Below are 22,622 nucleotides of genomic sequence, written 5' to 3' on the forward strand. Positions count from 1 at the left end.
GTCGTTATCTCTGTTCCTCCTCCCAGGCCAGTCCAGAGTAAATGGTGCCTGAAAAGTGTTTGGCAAATGAATGAATTGTGGGAACCCAACCCAGCCCTGGCACCTTTGTCTGCAGGCTAGTCTGCTTCTAGCAGAGACTACCAGATTCAAAAAAGAGGAAGGTTGTTCGCAAGTGCATAAATTGCACTTGCATAAGAAAGAATCTCATTAAGTAGACCTCCATGAAATTCAAATTTTGTTGATCTGGCTATATCTGAGCTGAAGCTTACCTGGCATTATGAAGAATTTGCTGGAGAGTCATGTAGATAATCCAGAATATTTTTTACAAAGTATTCATCTGCACCCAGGAGACCAAGAAAGGAAGCCGGCGGGTGGATCAGAGGCCCCAAAGAGAGACTGCTGGGCCGATTCTTAGCATCTGATCCAATTGGTGAGGAAGTGACAGCAGCTCAAAGAAGACACAAAGAAACAGAACTCATTCCTGGCAACAACTCTTTTGCCTAAAGTAGGCTTCCCACCGTCACGCGGAGCAGTTTTAAAGTTATGGTGAAATGCTAACAGGCAATTTGGATTAAAGTTAACAGCAAATGACGGCTTCACAGATTAATTAATTGCTGCACAAATAAGTTGATGTACAAGTATTTGCTTTTAAATCTTACACAATAAGAAGTAAATTAGAAGTCAAACCATTTTTTTCTTTGAAGAACTAAAAGGACAATGTCTTTGATGAACTTGAGAGCAGCATACTGGCTTCAAGGCAGACTGGTGTTGTGTAGTCTGACCAATAATAACGTAGAACTTTTCTTACATGTTTATAAAATAAATCTTAGAAGAAAAATAATACTGTAGCCTTTTTAAAAAAAAAAATGAAATTCTATGAACATTTCACAGAACTTGGATGTTCCTGGGAGCAGTTAGGGAAATGCTGGCTCAAAAGCTTATTTCAAATAGTTGTGAGGCATTGGAGGGGGCTTTTGCTCTGCTATAAATACAACTCTAGGGTATGGGTGGTCTTTAACCCACCAAAGTCAGCACCTGGCACCCGGGGTTCTTACCTGGTTTTGTTGGAGCAATTCCAGAGGCCCCCTCTGGATGACAGACTCTTCAGTAGTTGAGATTTTGTGTTACGTCAGACTGTGTCACCCCTGCCTCGGGACCAGTGTTGGTTAGAGCAAGGGACCCACCATCGACAGGAGAGGTGACAAGGCCTTCCCGTCCCTTCCTGGGCTGTCATGTGTTTTTTTTTTTTTTTTTGTGTGTGTGGTACGTGGGCCTCTCACTGTTGTGGCCTCTCCCATTGCGGAGCACAGGCTCCAGACACGCAGGCTCAGTGGCCATGGCTCACGGGCCCAGCCGCTCCGCGGCATGTGGGATCCTCCCGGACCGGGGCACGAACCCATGTCCCCTGCATCGGCAGGCGGACTCTCAACCACTGCACCACCAGGGAAGCCCAGTCATGTGTTTAATGCGTCACCTCTTCTTAGTGACAAGAGTTCGTCAGAGGGCCCGTGAACAGGAGACGGCACTTTTTTGCTCAGGTAGAATGTCTTGTGGGGAGGTCAGATGGGGTGACGGCTGGGGCTGGGCCTGGAGCCTTGGGAACTCATTCTATCTCATCTGCAGACTTGAAAAAAAACCCAAGCGTGTCCCTTCGCTTCTTGGGACCTCAGTGTCCCTGCCTGTCAGATGAAGGGCTCAAGTGGGATGACCTCCAGGTTTCCTTCTAGTGCTAATGTGAGTTCTAGGATCTTTACTGAGCTTTCCCAAGGAGCATCAGGAGTGTAAGTTGGACGGGAAGGAGTTGGGGGCAAGCAAGAGGCCTAAGCCCTTGCACCCTTGATTCCATGAGCCAGTGCAACAACCCCGCCGCAGCCCTCCGTTACGAAAGGAGAAGGAGATCCTCTCCCTTGCTCCCTTCCCCAGTGCGCACGCACACCATTCTGTGTTTTACTTGGGAGATTTTTTAGGAGGTAGCTCAGTGTCTTAATCAGCTCAGGCTGCTATAACAAAATACCATGGACTGGGTGGCTTAAATAACAGAAGTTTATTTTCTCATGGTCTAAAGGTAGAAGTCCAGGATCAGGGTGCTAGTAGTTGGGTTCGCACGAGGCCTCTCTTCCTGGCTTGCAGACAGCATCTCACTGTGTGCTCACATGGCCTTTCCTTGGTGCGTGTTCTTGGAGAGAGAGGTGTCTCTTCCTCTTCTCAAGCCACCAAGCCTATTGGATTAGGGCCCTACCTTTTTTTTTTTTTAATTTTATTTATTTTTGTCTGCATTGGGTCTTCATTGCTGTGCGTGACCTTTCTCTAGTTGAGGTGAGCGGGGGCTACTCTTCGTTGCGGTGCACGAGCTTCTCATTGTGGTGGCTTCTCTTGTTGCAGAGCATGGGCTCTAGGCGCATGGCTTCAGTAGTTGTGGCACGCAGGCTCAGTAGTTGTGGCTTGCGGGCTCTAGAGTGCAGGCTCCGTAGTTGTGGCACACGGGCTTAGTTGCTCCATGGCATGTGGATTCTTCCCCAACCAGGGCTCGAACCTGTGTCCCCTGCACTGGCAGACAGAGTCTTAATCAGTGCACCACCAGGGAAGTCCTGGGCCCTACCTTTTTGATCTTAATTATCTCCTAAAGGCTCTATCTCCAAATGTAGTCACATTGGGGGTTATGGCGTCAACATATGAATTTGGGGAGGGGGACACAGTTCAGTCCATGGCACCCAGTAACGCAAGGGTCCCAGTGTGTGTTTGTGGAATGAGGTCACTGCTTTTTAAAAGCCCACAGACTGGATTTTGATCCATGGGTCTGAAGGCAGTAAGGTTTGTAGTTCAGAGTCCTGGTTCTGGAGGAAACAGACCCATTTGATTGAGTCCACCTCGGCCACTTACTAGCCTTATGGCCTTGGGCAGATTACTTAACCTCTGTCTCTGAGCCAGCATCGTCATCTGCAAAATCGGGATAACCGAGTATGGTGGCTGTGAGGATCAGATGAGGGCTTGCGTGGAAGGCCCTTGGCACTGAGTCTGCGTCCCCTCCTGACACTCAGTCAATGGGAGTGATTACGACTGCTTTTCAGTCTTCCCGGTGCCCCTTTGCCAGCTCTGTCCTGCGCTGCAGTCCCGTGTCTAGTCTCAGTAACATCCTCACTCTTCCAAATGCCCTCCTCCCAGCCTCCTAGGACTCAGAAGGCAAGTGGGTAATGAGAAGTATTTCCTGTGTCTGGGGGCGAGGAGGCAGGCCTGTGGGGACAGCCCCCATCCCCTGGTGACTTGTGCTCTCCACTCACTCTCCAGACAAAGCAGTTAGTCCTTTTAGCTCAGGCTGAACGTGTGTCCTCCATCCCCTAACTTTTAAAAGTTTATTGTGAAATAATTTAACAATTACAGAATAGTTTTGAGGGTAGAACAAAGAACATTTTGCCACATTTCATTATTCATTCTTTTCTTCCTCCCCTCCCTCCCTCCTCCCCCCTTGTCCCCCACCAACCACGAACTGTTTGAGAGTTATTTGCCTACATTGCATCCCTTTACTCCCTAAATGTAATACTTTAGTGTACATTTTCTAGGAACAAGGACAGTCTGTCATATGACCAGAGTATTGTTATCAAGTTCAGGGAATGTGTAATTTTAATCAGTACAGTAGTACCTAATCCATGGTTCATGCTTCAGTTTTGCCAACTGTCCCAATAATGTTTTTTTCTGGTCTAGGATACAATCCAGGATCACACACTACAGTTAATATCCTGTCTTTAGTCTCTTATAATGTGGAGCAATTCCTTTGCCTTTCTTTGCCTTTTATGATATTGACGTCTTTGAAGCGTTCAGTCCGGTTATGTTGTAGAATTCCCTCAAGTTGGTCCCTTACCACTTGTTTAAAGTAAAATGAGTTAAGAAGCCATTTTCACATTGCTTTTGGATGTAGCTACTGAATGCCCGGCCTTGCATTAGGCTGTGTGAACCGGGAGCATTATATAGCCTGGCTCTGACTTAGGACCTTAAGTCTGGGTTTGTGGGGACAGCAGTTACTGTCAGAAGGGCTTGAAGGGCCCCTGCGTGCTCGTGATTAGGGGTCTGCTGTGCTGGCACCAACAAGCTTGGAAAATACATCTCAGATGGATGCAGGATGATTCAGCATTCTGGAAGTCTCCAAAGATGCAGAAAACGGCCCTGCACCTGTTCCAGCATCCACTCATCAACTTTGCCTGGCCTCCAGAGATGTCCTAAAGTTCACACTCCAAACCAAAGTCCTGTTTTCTCTCAGAAACCTCCAGCAGGCTGCAGTCGTGGGTTCCAGCCTGTCCTTACTGCAGCTCTGCTCTGCGGCCTGGGTCTGTTCTCTCCCGCTCTGGGCCAGTGGTGGGAGGGGAGCCCCTCCTTGCTCTGCCAAGTGCCCCTGGCACTGGGAACAGGGAGGGAAAGAGTCACTGAGCCCTGAGTGTGGGAAGACAGCCAGCACCCTGGCCTATGACGAGGTTAAGCCAACTTAGGATGATCTTCGTTGTGATCTGGCAGACGACTCATCAGACCCGGAGCTTTGCTTTTTCATCTGTTTAACTTCTCTGTTGGATGGTATATACTGTGGAAAACAGTGAATCGTAATCTCTATTCAAACAACCGTGTAACATCAGGGGACTATCATGCTAGTTGGAGGTATTTTGTCAGACCAAAGCAAACGATGCAAGAATGTTGTAAGTGACATCAGTCTTTACAGAACTTTGGCCAAGCAGGCTTTCACTGTGAGAAACAGGGTAAAATTGATTTTCATCTAGTCATTAAGTCAACACCATTGTCTGCTGTGTTTTAACACTTATATTAACACTTCAAAGTGCTCTCCCTGGAGATGCAGACATTCATGTGAGAGAGACATAGAGTCCCCTGCCTTTTTGATTGTAAATTAATTAAAATTAAATAAAATTGAAAACTCAGTTCCTCAGTGACTGGTGACATTTCAAGGGCTCAGTAGCCACGCGTGGTTAGGGGCTCCCATGTTGGACCCTCATCGCTGAGTTCTGTTGGACACAGCGCTGCTCTGCACGGCCAACAGTCTGGGAAGCAGAGGCGCGGGAGAGACTTCCTTCTGCGACAGACGTGGTGACACAGGGAAAACTGGACAGATTGTGAAGTTGGCATTTAAATATGACTGCAGGCCGTCGGCAGTGTGTCCTCGGGCTGCTGGCTTGGATCAAAGGTGTGCTGAAAGATGCATGGAGTTTCACTTGTTCCGTTGTTCTGGTAGCCCAGGGCTCTGTTAGGTTAGTTCCACATCATGGGCTGTAGTCAGGTGTTAAAGAGAATGCAACCAAAGCTGCACTGAGGCAGCGATTCAGGCAGCGCGTGGGTCTTTCCACTCACCTGACCCTCCGCAGTCTCAGGGCCTCGCGTGCGCAGGCGGAGTGCCAGAGCCCCGAGCTGTGAGGGTGCTTTCTGTAGGAAGGACCCTGGGCCAGGCGCTGGGGTGGGGTGTGTAGTGGTGGGTTCCAGGGCAGGGCATGGGGCTGGGACCCACCCACATGGATGATAAACAACGGCTGGATTAATACTGCTCCGGCACCTCACACATCTGCTGAGATCATCCGGCTCTGTTCCCAGGCCAAACCTCGGCTCACCACCAAAGCGTGGGTGATGGGGCAGGGCTGGCAGGTGTCTCTAAGCTCCCAGGACCCAGCCCACAACTGCTGAGGAAGCCACGCAGCCAGCCGTGTACAAGTGGAGCGTCTGTGTCTACTTGAAAGTGCCTCTGCCTGTGGTCCTTGCCTGTGTGTGCGCCTCTGTCCCCGCCTCCTGGCTGCCGGAGCCCTGGAGCTGCGGAGGGAAGCTGAGCAAGTCGAGGCCCACGCCGCTGCCTCTGCTCCAGCCAGGATGTGGCTCTTCCATACTCTGCTCTGCATGACCAGTAAGTCAGCCTCACCCCCTGCCCCGAGGGGCTGCACAGCCTGTCCATCTGCGTGTCTCTGGTGGGGCTCAGAGCCTGAGGTGAGAGAAAGTCTGGGGACTCCGCCTGGAAGCCCGTCTTGCTCCGTGGGTCAGACCCCCAGGCTAGGAAGGACCTCTGAGGCTCTGTTGGCTGCTGACAGCGTGTGGCTTTGGACTCCAGGGCTCTCCCTCCTGTTCCTCCCGCCAGCTCCCCTCCCCACGCAGGCCCTCTCCCCTGGAACCCACTCCAGGCAGCCCCTCAGGTCTGTGCCAAGCTTGTCCCCAGAGTGTGGAGGCTGGTGCAGCCCACCCACCCAGCGGAGCCCCCTGGTTCAGCTGAGGGGGGTGAGGACCCTGTGCGCAGGTGAGCACTGATGAGAGACCGTGCGGCGAACGCATGTGGGGAGCCTGCTTCCTGTTCCTGACGTTAGGGCCCCTAAGAGAACCTGTATGGGGGAGGGGACACTCCCTCTCCTCTCCACTGCCTGGGGTCCCTTATGACCTTTAAAACTCCTATGGAAGCCCCTTGGGGCAAGCCAAGCCAGGAGCCTGCACCCAGCCACTAGGCCCCAGGGATGAGAATAAGCGTGGTCAGCGAGCCCCTGGGCACTGCTCAGATCCAGCCTGAGGCAAGAGTGGTCCTGTGTAGTGATCTGGCAGGCTTCCCGGGGGCCTCCTGCGCTGGCCAGGAGCTGGTCAGAAGAATGAGACTGGACATCAAGCAGGTGTAGTTTCAGGGCTGCTGGGAGCCTGAGTTCTCCCTAAGGATGGGTGGGGGCCAGCTAGTAAACGCCAGACAGTGGCTGAGGGCTGAGGCCAGGCTGGGAGGGGGCTCAGAATTAGCACCCACCATGGGGCCAGATCACCCAAGAGGCAGGCCAAACGTGCATGGGGCATGAGCAAAGCATACATTTTTGGATACCTTTTAATATTTGATATTTAAAAAACATCAAAATAGTCATCGTGGAAAGATCAAAACTTTGTTGAACTTCCTTTTCCTTATTTTACAGTTTAGACTTCCCTTTACTTTCAGTTACATACGGTGTGTGGAGAAGGTCTCACACTTTTTATGGCTTATGGCTTTGATCCCCCATCACCAAGTGTGTCCTGGTCCACCCCATCCCAGTAGAGAGGAGGTGACTGAAGCCCAGAGAGGAGTAATGACTGGCCATAGTTACAAGCAAGTACTAGTAGAAACGGGACTCAAGCCCAAGCCTCTGCCTCCTTGTCTCCTGTCTAGAAAGACAGAGCCTCTTGTCTCTGTCTCCTGTGGCCTCTGGAAAGACCAGTTATCACCCCAGCACCTTTTTCAACAATGTCAATCCAGATGACACTTACCAAACCCCTTCTGAGGCTAAGGCACTCCCCAGGCTGACGGACAGCAGAGAGCAAGATAGAGCAGACTTGCAATGAGATCACTTACCCCGCACCTTGGCTATGCTATGGGCTGGGGCTAAGAGCAGAGCCCCAGCAGCTCCAGTCTGGGTGGGAGAAATGGAACGGTGACAGTTCTGCTCCAAGCTGTGAGGTCCTGAGACTTAGGGATGGGCCAGTCCTGAAGAGCTTCCTGGAGGAAGTGAGATTGGCACTGAGTCTTAAGGGCTGGAGAGAGTCTGAGAAAGTGACAAGGAGATGCCAGGGAGGGTGGAGGAACCCCTCAGACAGTGACCCCAGGCCCAGGGCCCTGCATCCTGTGCCTGGCTGCACCTCCCTAGGCTGGAGACAATCCAAACTGTTCCTGGCCTGACCTTCCACCCTTCCCAAGCACCCACTGTGGTGATGCCCACTTCTCATCAGTGGGAGCAGATGAGATAACATCAGTTGTCTGAGACAGTCAGATGCAGATACAAACACACTGAAACCCTGGAGCTGCCCATCTCATCCTGCTACCATGCAGCCTGCTGTTCCCAGGTCAGTCTTCACCCTGACTCATCTGTGACCACAGCCACTCACTTCTCCCCCCAGGGTCTCAGAGGTTGCGTCTACATCGCTCATGCGAGGAAGGGAACTGTGCTAGTGGCCTGTAAAACCTTACAGTGGTACACAAGCCAGCAGTCCAGGGCCGGCTCTGCTGTTGCACCAACTTCAGGCTGGTGCCGGGGGCCCTGCTGGGTCCTGCTGGGGGAATGGGGAGGTGTCAGACCTGCCTCTGCCTGGGGCACAACCCCAGACCTGAGTGCAAGTGTGTGTTGGGAAACCTTGGCCATTGAGGATGGGGGACTGTAGTGTCCATGGTGGCCCTGAGGATGGGGGAGGTGCTTAGCAAGTGCAGAGAGGTGGTGCGGGGTGAAAGGGAGGCTTTCTGTGCAGGAGAAACAGTATGGACAGAGACCCGGGTGTGAGGAGTGTGTTTAAGGAGACGCAGGGTGAGGTTTGAGTGGGAACAGAAGGCTATCTGCTCTGACATTGCCTGCGCCCCACAACCAGGACACGCTGGGCCCTAGGGGGGAGCAGCCCGCACGCACACAATGACCCTGACCCTTTGTCCCCAGCCAGAGGGCCCACTGAGAATGCCTTCAGGTGGCACACAGGGGATGGGGAAAGGGCATCCCAGGCAGAGGTAAGGCAAGCACAGTGTTCGTGGGCCAGCCGGGTGTGGAGAGCGGTCCACGCAGGAGCCAGACGCCTCCGACCTTCTCTGGGAGGCTGGCTTGGGGAGCAGCTGGGGGCCACGTGGGTGGTCAGGGTGCTGGTGGAGAGTGTGGGGGGCCCAGAGTGCCAGGCTGAGGGAGCTCGGGCCACACCCTGAGGGCAGTGGGAAGGCCAGCAGGCCCCTAGCCCGGAGGTGACAATGGGACGTGCCTGTGGTGTGGAAGGCGGAGTCCTGGAGAAAGGGGAGGCAGACAGGCCCATGAGGAGCCACTGCCGAGGTCCCATCCAGGGGGGTTGGGGCAGGAGGGCAGGGGGAGGGGGAGACACCTATGAGAAATGTTTAGGAGGAAAAAGCACTTTAGCACAGAGCACAGCACTGTCTGCTCCAGACCTGTCGGCCGTGGTTATTAGGTAGCCTGTGAAGGGAGCCAGGGTGGGGGACTGAGGTATGAGGTTTGGGGCTGAGATGATGAGGCTCAACATGGAAGACCCAGGCGGGTGGGTGGAGGGTAAGCTGCCCCACGGGACAGGCGGCCTGCAGACCTTTCTGGGTGCTCTGGACTGGGCGTCAGGACGGCTGAATCTAGTCCTAGCTCTATGGCCCGGCTCCTTGTATAAGTGCGGGCAAACCATTCCCTGCCCTGCATCCACCCCTCCGGGTTCAGTTTGCTAAACCGAGAACAGTACTGTGAGAATGTGTATTTAAACTGCCTGGTGTGATGGGGGAGATAGGCGGTGGGTGCAGGCAGCGGTGGCTGACAGGATGGAGGGGACCCTGACTCAGCAGGCCTGTGTGGCCGGGACAGCTTGGAGAGGCGGCCCTGTGGGCGCTGTGGTGACAGACTCTGGTTCAGCAGGGCTCTCACCCCTGGCAGCCCAAGAGGGGGGCTTGAGCTGGCGGGCAGGGCTGTCAGAGAACGTGGCAGGCCTCCCTTGTGGTTATAACACTGACATTAGCACCCACATACTGAGCCTGCAAGATGTCAGATGCTGCGCCCGGCCTTGCCCCACTAGTCTGCACGGTCCCACATCACAGATGAGGAGACTGGGGTGAGGTGACAAGCCCAAGGTCCTTCAGGGACTCCGTGGTAGAGCAAGGATTTGAACTCAGGACTGTCTCCCTCCAGGGCTCATGCTCTCTCCTCTGAGTCGAAGTGGGAAGTGGGAAGAGAGGGGGTCCCCTGATGGAGGCACAGCCTGAGCAGAGGGACCACGGCAAGGGCCTGGGGGAAGTCAGCCCCAGCAAGGCGGCCCACGCCTGGTGGACCCCAGGCACTGGCTGGCCTTATGGGAAAGCTCAGCAGACCCGGTGACACTCCTGAACACACACACATAAATGTGTTCTCACTGAGCTAATGACCAGCTCGATAACCCAGAGGTCTGCCCCAGCTCTGAGCTGCTGGCACGATGGGGAGCCAGGTCTCTGTTTACACCATACCCCCCGCCCCCTGCCGCCGCAGTGCCTCCAGCTTTTATTAAAGGCTTTAGAAATAGGCAGACCTGGGCCCCAGACACAAATTACAATTTGCTGATGGGCCACGAGCAATCACCCGACCTCTCTGAGCCTCAGCACCTGAGTATGGTACCTGGAGGACAGCAGGTGGTCCAGGAAGGTGGCTGTAATGGTCTCTGCTTATCTCCTCCCCATTCCCTCCCCTCAGGAATCTTGCACCAAGATCCCTCCGTTGAACAAAGCAAAATGGGGATGTGGGGGGTGGGGTAGGGGATCAGGCATCTCTGGCCCTCTTTGGTGTTTCCAGGACACCTCATCTGGGCCTGGCACTGTGCTGAGCGGGACTCAGTGGTTGGGGGTGTGTCATGGATGACTCAAATCAGATTACAGTTTTGGGGAGACAGACTTTATCACAGATCACTCTGACCCAGACACGATTTAGTCAGAGCCAGACAGAGACCCCACAGGATGCCAAGGGAGCTCAGGGACCACTGGGGTACTCTGGCTGAGAATCTGGATTGGCTCCTGGGGCAGGGCCCCAAAGGGTGGGGCAGAGGTGGGAGAGTGATGAGGAAGGCACATTGGGCAGAGGGAACTGCTTGTGCAAAGGCCCTGCGGCAGGAGGTATGCAGATGGTGTTCAGGAAGTGGGGTATCGAGGAACCAGAGAGCAGAGCTGGCAGAGGGGGCACTGGGCTGAGCAGGGAGGTACCATGGATGCCGGGGGAGGAGGCTGGACTTACCACAGGGGTTTCAATTCATGTCTCTTAAGTCACACAGATGGTAAAAAGGGGAAAGAATGCCTTCCAGTCGCCCCTTGTAAGAAGTGGGTAGTTCTCCCTTTTTAGTTTTTTTGACCTGGCCCATTATTTTAAAACAAGTTTTATTTTAGCACATGGTATATTTTTATGAGTCACTACCAATCACTTCAGGCAAGGCAGAGGTATAAAGGGAAAGGAATAAAGTACAGATGTCTATTTTGTGCCAGGCTTGGGGAGGGGGACTGGGAATTGAGAGGAGAGAGTGGACACTACCCTCTCACAGGGTGCCTGCTCCTTCAGCCTTTGGAAGGTTGGGGGGTTTTTTTGTTTTTTTTTAAATGTTTTATTTATTTCGGCTGCACAGGGTCTTAGTTGCGGCACACAGGATCTTTTAGTTGCGGCATGTGGGCTCTTAGTTGTGGCATGTATGTGGGTTTTAGTTCCCAACCAGGGATCGAGCCCAGGCCCCCTGCATTGGGAGCACAGAGTCTTACCCACTGGCTCACCAGGGAAGTCCCTGGAAGGTTGGTTTTTAACAAATTTTTAAGCATGTACAAAAATAAAGCAAATAACATTAATAAACCCAATATACCCATCACCCAGATGACACAACTATCAAGATCTTGCCGCACTTGCTGCATTTATATGTTTCACTGTCCCTTTTTGTTTCCTTTACCAAAGTATTTTGAAGCTTTGCTGCTCACAGTTTGGTCTGGGGACCAACAGCAACCTGGCATCACTTAGCGGCGGTTAGACTAGGATCTTAGCCCCACTCCCTGACCTACTGAATCAGAATCTGCATTTTCAAGAAGATACTTGGGTGATTGGTTTGCACATTAATGTTTCGGAAGCATTGTTTGAAAGATAATCCCCAACATCAGGCATTTCTCCCTTCAGGACTTCAATACGCATTTCTGAAGTACTTGGGGATGTTTTCTTACACAGCCATAATGTTCTCATCACCCAACAAAATTAACAGTAATTCTTTGGTATCATCTAATACCCAGTTCTTAACTCAAATCTTCCTGACTGTCTCAAAATGTCTATTTCTAACGGTTCACATCAAGAGCCAAGCAAGACCCACACATCACGTGTGGTTGCTATGCCTTTCTTAGTCTAGAGTGGCCTCCTTGCTCATTTTTGAGGTTTGTGTGTCTGTTTCAAATCTTCACTTTACTGCAGAGCTCAGTTGCTTGTCTCGCAGAACATCTTCAGGGTTTGTGCGTTTGCTTCCTCTCGATGTGATTTGTCCTTCAATTCCCTACATTACTCGAAACTTGGAAGTTAGCGCTAATGCCTTCATTAAATTCAGGTTTAACTTTTTTGGCGAGCATCCTCTAAACAGGAGGATTTTGCCATACGTCCTGCATTTATCTCACTCCCTTTTTTCTGTTTCCTTTGCCAACGTATTTTAGAGAGTTGCTTCTCAGTGTGGTCTGATGACTGGCAGCCTGGGCATCACATGGGAGCTGTTAGAAATGCAGTGTCCTGGGCCCCAGTATTCTTCCTAGGGGGTCATACTAGGAGGCACACATGCCTTGGGGGCCCACTCTAGCGGCCTGAGGTGAACTAGTGGGCTGGGGGGAGCGGTCAGCCTAATTGTGAAGTGCTCTATCAAAATCTCATCTAAGTAACTTCATCCATGGATGATGGCGGCCTGAACTAATTGCTGTATTTCACTATGACTTGCAAAATTGTGTTTTTATGGTTCTGTTATTCCTTCCACATTCATTAGTAACGATTCTCCTGTAAAGAACTTTTTCTCGTCAGCTAGGACCATTTGGTGACCCTGAAATGCAGCGCATACAGGAAAGGCAAGAAAAGTGCTTAATGCTTTCCCTTTAATAGTCAATTTTCAGAGTAAGGGCATAATGCCCTCATTACTTCCAATGGTGAAAAATGCAGTTTTGATTTGTTTTTGTTTTCTCTCTATCTTTTAAGTATCATTATGAACCCCTGGAATTTTTGTGTATTCAATGTGCTTCAGACACTTGCAATTATTATTTTTTTATTGAACTGTACTTGATTTACAATACTGTGCTAGTTTCAGGCGTACAGCAAAGTGATCTCATTATACATACATACATATACATATATATTCTTTTCATATTCTTTTAATTATAGGTTTTTACGAGATATTGAACATAGTTTCCTGTGCTATACAGTACATCCTTGTTGTTTACCTATTTTATATATAGTGGTGTGTATCTGTTAATCCCAAACTCCTAATTTATCCCTCCCCCCTCCCCGCAATTATTATTTTTTAATGTAAACTTTTTTGAAGACAACACACGCAAAAATGGACAAATTCAGATCAGTGAATTTTCAGATTAAATCAAATCCACATGCTGATACCAATTTCAAGAAACAGAGGACATTACCAACATCCCAGAAGTACCTCCCATGGCCCCCTCCAGTTATTACCTTACCCCCAAGAGTAACCACTCCCCTGACTTCTGATACCATGGATTCGTTTGCCTGTTTTGAACTTTGTATAAATGGAATTATACAGTATGTTCTGTTTTGCTCTTGTATTTATGAGATCCAACCCACCTTGTTGTTGATTATTTTCATTGCTGTAGAGTATTCCATTGGTGAATATACCACAGCATATTTTTTCTACTGTTGATGGATTTTTGGGTTGTTCCAGTTTGGGGTTGTTATGAATAGTAGCCTATGAAAATTCTTGTACATGTCTTTTTGTGAATATATGAACACATTTCTTTTGGGTTTTTGCCTTAGGGTAGGATTGCTGGGTTATGAGTTATGCATATGCTCAGCTTTAGTTGATAACTGCCAAATGGTTTTCTAAAGTGATTGTACCGATTTACATTCCCACCAGCAGTATTTGAGGGTTCTAGTAGCTCCACATCATTGTCAGCACTTGGTATTTTCTTTTTCATTTTAGCCATTCTGGTGGTTGTGCAGTGGTATCACATGGTGATCTCAATTTGCCTTTCTGTGAAGTCTAATGGTGCCTTCTCATATGATTGCTGGCTATTTGGATAATCTCTCTTGTGAAATGTCCTTTTTCTGTTGGCTTACGTGACTTTTTCTTATTGATCTGTAGGAACTCTACAGATTCTGATATGAATCTTTTGTCAGATATTTGTATTGCAAACATCTTCTCTCTCTCCGTGGCTTGCCTCTTCATTCTTTTTTTTTTTTTTTTTTTTTTTTTGGCGGTACATGGGCCTCTCACTGTTATGGCCTCTCCCGTTGCGGAGCACAGGCTCCGGACGCGCAGGCTCAGCGGCCATGGCTCATGGGCCCAGCCGCTCCGTGGTAGGTGGGATCCTCCCGGACCGGGGCAGAACCTGTGTCCCCTGCATCGGCAGGCGGACTCTCAACCACTGCGCCACCAGGGAAGCCTGCCTCTTCATTCTTAATGATGTCTTTTGATAAACAGAAGTTCTTAAGTTTAATGAAGTTCAGTTTATCAATTCTTTCCTTTATAGCTCGTGTTTTTTGTGTCCTGTTCAAAAAATATCTGTCTACCCCAAGGTCCTTTGTTTTCTCTTAAAAGCTTCATTGTTTCATTTTTCATATTTAGATATATGGTCTATCTAAGTCCACATTTAAATCTTCAGTTCATCAGGAACTGACTTTTTGTGTATGATGTGAGAGAAGAGTCAAGATTAATTTTTTTTTTCAATATTGATATCCAAGTGACCCAGCACCATTTATTTAAAAGAGCATTCTTTCACCACTGTCCCTCACTGTCACCTTTGTCATAAATCAGGTGCCCATATGTTTCTGGACTCTCTGTCCCATTGATCTATTTTCTATCCTTGTGCCAATATAATTCTGTTTTAATAACTATAAATTTATAATAATCTTGATAAATGATAAGTCCCAAAATTTTGTTATTATTCTTCAAGAGTCCCTGACTATTCTTGCCCTTTGCATTTTCATATAAATTTTTAAAATTGGCTTGTGAACATCACCCTTCCCCCAATAATTTGCTAGGATGTTGATTGTGGTTGTATTGAAGCTATAGATCAATATAGTGATAACTGACAACAACACGGAATCTTCTAATTCAGGAACATATCTGTTCCTTCATTTTAGATCTTTAATCTCTCCCAATCTTTTAATAGTTCTTAGTGTAGAGGTTTTGCATATCTCTAGTTAGAGTTACTCTTAGACATTTGATGTTTTTATGGCTTTTGTTAACGGCGTCTTTTAAATTTTTTCATTCTTCATTTGATCATTGATGGTTCATAGAAATACAATGGTTCTTTGTATTTTGCCTCTGTATCCCATGACCTTGCTCAGGGCATTTATTAATTCTCAATATTTGTGGATCTGTTGGATTTTTCAATCTACTTAATCATGTCATCTGCAAATAATGACAGTTTTATTTTTTTCCTTTTTAATCTTTGTGCTCTGTATTTTTTCTTTTTTCTTACTGCTGTAAAACCTCCAGTAAAATGTTGAATAGAGGTGGTATGAGTGAACATCCCTGTTTCATTTCTGATTTTAGGGGGAAAGCTTTCAATAACTCACCAATAAGAATGATGTTGGGAATTCCCTGGTGGTCCAGTGGTTGGTTAGGACTCCATGCTTTCACTGCCGAGGGCATGGGTTCAGTCCCTGTTCGGGGTAATGAGATCCCACAAGCTACGTGGCATAAAATAAAAAAATAAAATAAAATAAAAATAAAATAACTCTGGCAGTCCGGTGGTTAAGACTCTGCACTTCCACCGCAGGGGCCGCGGGTTCTATCCCTGGTTGCAGAACTAAGATCCCACATGCCGCATGGTGTGGCCAAAAATTAAAAAAAAAAAAAAAAAAAATCAAAAAAAAGAATGATGTTTGCTGAAGGATTTTTGTGGATATTCTTGATTAAGGACATTCCCTTCTATTCCTAGTTTGCTATGAATTTTTTAAATTACAAATCAGTATTGTATTTTATCAAATACCTTTTTCAGCATCTATCATAATGATCATATGATTTTTTTCTCTTCTTTTTTCTGTTAACGTGATAAATAAATTGATTCTTTTTGAACATCACATCTCTCTTGCATTCCTGAAATAAACTCCACTTGGTTGTAAGGTATTATGCTTTTTATATACCCCTGGGTTTGATTTGCTAATGTTTTGTTTAGCAGTTTTGCATCTACATTAAAGAGAGAGATTGCTCATTTTCCTTTCATGTGTCGCTCTTGTCAGGTGCTAATATCAGTGTCATGCTGGCCCCACAAAATGATTGGAAAGTGTTCTCTCATTTTCTCTTCTCTGGAACAGTTCATGTAAGATTTGTATTTCTTCTTTACGTGTTTGGGAGAGCTCACTAGTGAAGCCATCTGGGCCTGGAGTTAATGGATTCAGTTTTTAAAATTTGGGATTATTCAGATTTCACTTCTTTTGTCAGTTTTGGTAAATTTATTTTTCAAAGAATCTGTCCTTTTCACCTAAATTGTCAAGCTTACTGGCATAAAGTTGTATATACTATCCTCTTATCATCTCATGAATGTCTTAGGCTCTGTTCTGATGTCCTCTTTTCATTCATATTGGTAATTTATGTGTTCGCCTTTTTTTTTTTTTTCTTGATCAGTGTTGCTAGGGGGTTTTATCAGTTATATTACTCTTTCTAAAAACCAAACTTTAGCTTTGTTGATTTTCCCTACTGTAGGTTAGTTTTCTATTTCACTGATATATGCTCATGTCTTTATTTCTTCCTGTACTCTCTCTGGGCTTGATTTGCTATTCGTTTAGCTTTTTGAGATGGAATATTAGATAACTGGTTTTCAGCCTTTCTTTCTTTTTTTTTTTTTTTTTTTTTAGCATATGCATTTAAGGCTCTGCGTTTCCTCTAAACACTGCTTTAACTGTATCACACAAGTTTTGATTTGTCCTATGTTAATTCTCATTCAGTTCAAAATATTTTAAAGTTTCCATTATGATTTTATCTTTGGCCCTAGGTTATTTAGAAGTACATTGCTTAATTTCCAAGAAGTTAGACTTTTAAGCAGTGGAGTAGCATGCTTTTAAAAATTCTTTCTGGCAACTGGTACGGAAAGGATGTACCCAGAGGGAGAAGTCTTGGAAGAGAAAGGTCAGGAGACGAATGAATGTGTCTAAGCAGGAGACAGTAAGGTCAATGGGGCAGAACTGAGTCCCTGGAGACGCCAAAACGCACATGAGAATTCTGAGAATGATAAAGGTGGTATTTCAAATCTGCAGGGATAATATGAGCTATTTGAGAAGTAATGTTGAGACAATTTCATTTTGGGGGGAGAAAAAGTAAAGCTGGATATATGCAAAAATAAAGTCTAGATGAATCAAAGACTCAAGCATAAGAAATGAAACAAAGAAAATATCGAAGAAAACATGAGTGAATTAAATAATCTCTGAGTGGGGAAGCGTGACACAAAACTCGAGTCATACAGGAAAAATAATTTGACTACATAATAAATGTAGATGTGGGGAAAAATATAAGCCAGTCAAACAAACAGCTAAGTGAGAAACAGTCTCTAACACATTGACAATTTCTTTTGGACAAAAAGCTCTTATAAATTAGTAAGAAAACAATAAAGACCTCATAAAAATGAATAATGTATATGAATAAGCAGGAAACAAACTTATAATAAGAGGCTTGACTTTACTCATAATTTAAAAAATAGGTTCTTTTGTTCAAAAAAAATTTTTTTAAAGAGCTGGGCTTTTTTTAAATTTTTATTTAATTAATTTTTTTTTTGGCTGTGTGTTGGGTCTTCGTTGCTGCACGCAGGCTTTCTCTAGTTGCGGCAAGCGGGGGCTGCTCTTCCTTGAGGTGCGCAGGCTTCTCATTGCAGTGGCTTCTCTTGTTGCGGAGCACGGGCTCTAGGCACGCGCGGGCTTCAGTAGTTGTGACACGTGGGTTCAGTAGTTGTGGCACGTGGGCTTCAGTAGTTGTGGCTCGCGGGCTCTAGAGCGCAGGCTCAGTAGCTGTGGTGCACGGGCTTAGTTGCTCTGCGGCATGTGGGATCTTCCTGGACCAGGACTCAAACCCGTGTCCCCTGCATTGGCAGGCGGATTTTTAACCACTGTGCCACCAGGGAAGCCCTAAAAAATGGTTTGGAAACAAAATGATGAGATACTCTTTTAAAACAAGGATGAGGAGGTCCGCACAGTCTGCTCAAGCGATGCTGTGAGGAAATAGGCCTTCCATTCTGTTGTTGGAATATGAATTGGTGCAGCCTCTTTGGGGGACAATCTGTCTATATCAATTTTCCCCCCAAAATTTTTAGTGAAGAATTTCAAATGTACAGAAAATCTGAAAAACTTGTGCAGTGAACAACCACATACAACACTTAGATTTTACAATGTATAGATTTTACAATATATATATATTTGTATATTACATATATGTAAAATATATGTGTGATAGTGCAAATATAACAAAATGTTGACAATTGTAATTGACATATATAAAAATATGTTTATTTATATCCATCTATATATAAACATCCATCCATATATATTCATCTATCTGTCCATCAAGCCGTCTTATATATATTTTTTTCCGTCTTATATTTTGATGCATTTCAAAGTAAATTGCAGACATCAGCACACTTCATCCCTAAACATTTCATCATACATATCAACTAGAGTTCAATATTTCCTCATGGTTCTTTTTTTTTTTTTTTTTTTGAGGTAAAATTTACCTACAGTGAAACACAAATTTTAAGTGGACCATTTGATGTATTTTTGACAATGCACACCTTTGTAATCCAAACTCCTATAGAGATATAGGATATTTCCATCACCCCAGGAAGCTCCTTTCTGCTCCTTCCCAGTTAATCTCCATCCCACATTAGCCCAGGCAATATTTTTTTTTGCTATAGATTAGTTTTGCTGGTTCTAGAACATCATATAAATGGAATCATACAATAGATACTCTTTTATGTAAGACTTCTTTCACTGAGCATAATGATATTCATGATTCACCCATCTTGCTGTGTGTGTCAATTGTTCGTTCCTTTTTACTCCTGAGTAGTATTCCATTGTCTGAATATGTCAGTTTATCGATTCCCCAGTTGATGGACATTTGGGTTGTTTCCAGTTTGGGACTGTTACAAATAAAGCTGCTATAAACATTCGTTTTCTGAGGTATTTTTTGAGGACATGTGTTTTATCTTGGGTCACTCGATGGGCAGGTACGTAGACAGATGTATGCAGACCCTCACCCTGGGGCCCGTAGTCTATTTTAACTTTGGTACATGACACGGTGATGAGCATGTGCTCCGTGGCAGGTATAGAAAGTGCACAGTGGGAGGTGTGAGAAGGTAGCAAGTGCTCTGGGACAGAACCAAGGAAGACCTCCTGGAGGAGGGGGCCTTGGTGCCAACACAGCTTGGTTTAGTGGGAGGACCAGGGGCTCTGGGTCAGACACGCCTGCATTCCAGTCTTATTCCCATGGAAAAAAGATTCTTGGTAGCGGGGGGACTTCCATGGCGGTCCAGTGGTTAAGATTCTGTACTTCCACTGCATGGGACATGGGTTTGATCCCTGGTCAGGGAACTAAGATCCCACATGCCATGTGGTGCATCCAAAAATAAAAAATCCTTGGGAGTCTTGCTTTCCTCATCTGTAAAATGGGGATAGTGGCACTGCAGGATGTGATAGAATAACGGTGCCTCTTTTGTTAAATGTTCTTCTTTTCTCTTCAGGCCTGGCTCCCCTGGCCACCTTCAATGTGGACATGGTCCGGACCTGGGTGACTCCCAAGGGAGACATCCCCTACGTGATCAGCTCACTTCTGCATCAGGACTCCAGCACCAACCAGACCTGGTGAGTGGGGCCTGGCGCACGGGGAGGGGTGCATGAGGACTGAGGAGTCCTCGGGGAGCCTGAGAAGGCCCCTAGACAAGGCCTCGGCACCCCACCCCCCAGCCTGGGGAGAACCCCCTTTCAGAAGGGCGTGCAGGGGGGAGGCCGTTAGCTCAGGGCCCGTTCTCCCAGCCCCGGCCCCTCTCCTCACCCTGGGCTCTCCGGGGGTGGGGGAGGGAAGGCTAAAAAACTTTTAAAACAAATTTTATCAAGGCTCTTTCATCTGTTACAAAAGTAACGTGCTCAACATAGAAATTTTGGACAGTGACAGAAAATATTTCTTTTAAATGGAAAATATGAGGCAGGCGGGCGTGGTGGTTATGAGGAGGCTGCATCTGGTCGCCGTGGTTCAGTGACAGCTTCGCTCTGTATTTATAGCGAGGCACGCAACCCCCAGCCTCAGTTTCTCATCTCTGCAGTGGGGGTGATATTTTCCTACCTCACAGGGTTGTTGCAAAGAGTATTTGAGTTCATGCACATAAAGTGTTTGGCACAGTTTCTGGCCAAATTTAAGACCAATACGCATTACTTTGTATTTTAAACTTCTCATCTATACCCACCCATTAGATAAGTAAAACATCTTAAGTCTGATAGCATTCTGCTGGTAAGGATGGGGTGAAACAGGAACTTGTAGGAATGTGAGTTGGTATAACCACCTGGGAGAATCATTTTGCTGTATCAGGTAGAGCTGAGGCGGCCCTTGACTCAGTGATTCCACCCCCAGATACCAACCCTAGGGAACTTTGGGGGCACACCTAGAGATATTGACTGGGACATTGTTTTGAAATAAGCATCGTTGGAAAAATGGAAGACATAAGGTGTGAATCATCCAATGCGACACTGAAAGCAGGTAAAATGAGCGAATTGAGTGCAGTGGTAATGAACTGGATCAGTCTCGAAACACATTGTAAAATGAAAAAGGCAAGTTGTAGAATTATTTATACCATGGCCATTCACTCTGCAAGCATTTATACAATAGCACCTACCGTGTGCCAGGCCCTGAGGGAACAGTGGTGAGCAAAGCAGACACAAATCCTTATGCTCAGGGGAAATAGACAATAAGCAAGTAAATCAAATGTAGATTCTATCAGATGGAGGTAGTGGTGGTGTGCTGATTAGAGACATGTCTTTGGTTTTAGGAGAAGTTCTGCAGTGAAGGGTCACGACACACACTCCAATGTCCCCTGTGGTCACCAAGATGACGTTTAGAGCTGCTCATTTTTAAGCCAGGGTTCAGTCAAGGTTCCTGTGTTGCATATTGTGGCTGTATCTCTTTAGTCTCCCTTACTCTAGAGCAGCCCTTCCTCTCCCTGTCTTGTTCGTGGCAGGGCTCTTTCTGTGCTTGCTCCACTGCCCAGCTGCCCCGGCTGGTTCCCTACCCCACCCCTCACCTGCCGCTGCTTTGCTTTGCTTCGCTTCTGGTCCACGGTGAGGGGTTTCCTTCAGACCCGGCACCCCTGAGCCATGAGCCCAGGGTCCAGATAGCTTTGGGGCAGAGCCAGGTGAGGCACTCAGGGCTCCTGGCTGAGTGGAGCTCTGTTTGGTAGCAGATGGGTGGGCAGTGGTGGCTCCCAAGGCAGCCTCATAGCCCTGGACTTGGGCCATGGCCACGCCAGCCAAGTGGGCTTGGACCCCATGCTTGATTTCCTCACTGTCCAGTGAAGAGGTTGGTGACCATTAGATTTAAGTGGTGAGGGCAGGGCCCATTCATTCATTCATTCATTCATCAGTATTTATGGAGCATCTACTCAGTGCCAGGCAAAGCTAGGGGGATAAGATACTAAAGGAGACAGTCCCTGCCCTCATGGAGCTCCCAGGCTCTTGTGGGAAACAGACAAGTTGGTCGATGACAGGAGGAGTGAAGACTGCTCTGTGGGGACGTCCAGGGTGCGTTGGGGACATAGAGGCACGTGTGTCCTTCAGCCAAAGGATGTACCTCGACACTGGGACTTAGGGGCTGAATAGGAATTAGTGTGAGAAAGCATGGGAGGGGGAGTCAGGGCTGAGAGCTGCTTGGTCAGAAGTCTGGAAGCCAGCCTGAGCCAGGTGGGGGGGCTGGGAAGGTGTCGGTGGCTGAAACTGAGCGTGATGAGACATTGGATGGGGGAGGTGGGCCGTGCTTTGTCACCGGGCACAAAGGTTTGGGGAGCCTGAAAGGCTTGAAGGGCAGTGAGAAGGTTGTTAGGAATGTTCTGGCTCCAGGAAGAAGAATTAAAGGTAAGCATTGCTGTGTTTTGTCTTGATAAAGTTCTGTTGCTGCACAGAAAACTGCACGTCATCAGAGTGCCATCAGCGAATGTTCACAAAGTGAGCCACCCATGTAAGCAGCGTCCAGATTGAGGCAGAACAGGACCAGCCTCGCATAAGCCCCCTGCAGCCATGTGCTCCCTTCCACGCACATCCCAGGCGAGAGTTAACCCCCGCTCCCACCCCTGGCCCAGCTCTGTACTTTCTTTCACTGGCTGAATGCACTTCTTTTTATCAGGCACAGGGTGCCCAGCAGTGGAATTGCTGGATCGTGGCTTCTAAGCTGGGTCAGCATTCAGTTTTACCAAAGTTTGCAATGCGTGAGCGTTCTGCACTCCCCGCACTCATCAAGGTCAAGGCCGGGTTTCAGCCATGCTGTGACCATCTCCTGCCGAGCCCCCTCCCTCCAGTACCCCAGCAGGGCCCTCACCACTCCAGCTTCAGACCCAACAGACTTTAATCCCCCTCCCTCAGAAGCCAAGCTGAGGGCTTCCCTGGTGGTGCAGTGGTTGGGAATCTGCCTGCCAACACGGGGGACACCTTTTCGAGCCCTGGTCTGGGAAGATCCCACATGCTGGGAGCAACTAAGCCTATGCGCCACAACTACTGAGCCTGCGCTCTGGAGCCTGTGAGCCACAACTGTGGAGCCCACGTGCCACAATTACTGAAGCCCACGTGCCTAGAGCCCGTGCTCCGCAACAAGAGCAGCCACCGCAATGAGAAGCCTGCGCACCTCAGCGAGGAGTGGCCCCCACTCGCCGCAACTAGAGAAAAGCCCACGCGCAGCAATGAGGACCCAACACAACCAAAGATAAATAAATAAAATAAATAAACTTATATATTTTTTAA

The 22,622-nt window shown here is 47.7% G+C and overlaps 1 protein-coding gene across 3 annotated transcripts in view; it reads left to right on the plus strand.

The window, feature by feature from the left end:
- Positions 1-5,850: 5,850 nt before the first annotated feature.
- The window catches only part of ITGAE (integrin subunit alpha E), a gene marked incomplete at its 5' end in the record, with an annotated part of 59,039 nt that continues 42,267 nt past the window's right edge, over positions 5,851-22,622 (plus strand). For all 3 annotated transcript variants that reach the window (XM_079726087.1, XM_079726089.1, XM_079726088.1), the window contains 2 exons: positions 5,851-5,884; positions 19,367-19,487. In XM_079726087.1, coding sequence (XP_079582213.1) covers positions 5,851-5,884; positions 19,367-19,487 — 155 coding nt within the window. The remainder of the gene's footprint in view (positions 5,885-19,366; positions 19,488-22,622) is intronic.

The sequence above is a fragment of the Hyperoodon ampullatus genome (genome assembly GCF_949752795.1).
Source record: "Hyperoodon ampullatus genome assembly, chromosome: 19".
Classification (NCBI taxonomy): domain Eukaryota; kingdom Metazoa; phylum Chordata; class Mammalia; order Artiodactyla; family Ziphiidae; genus Hyperoodon; species Hyperoodon ampullatus.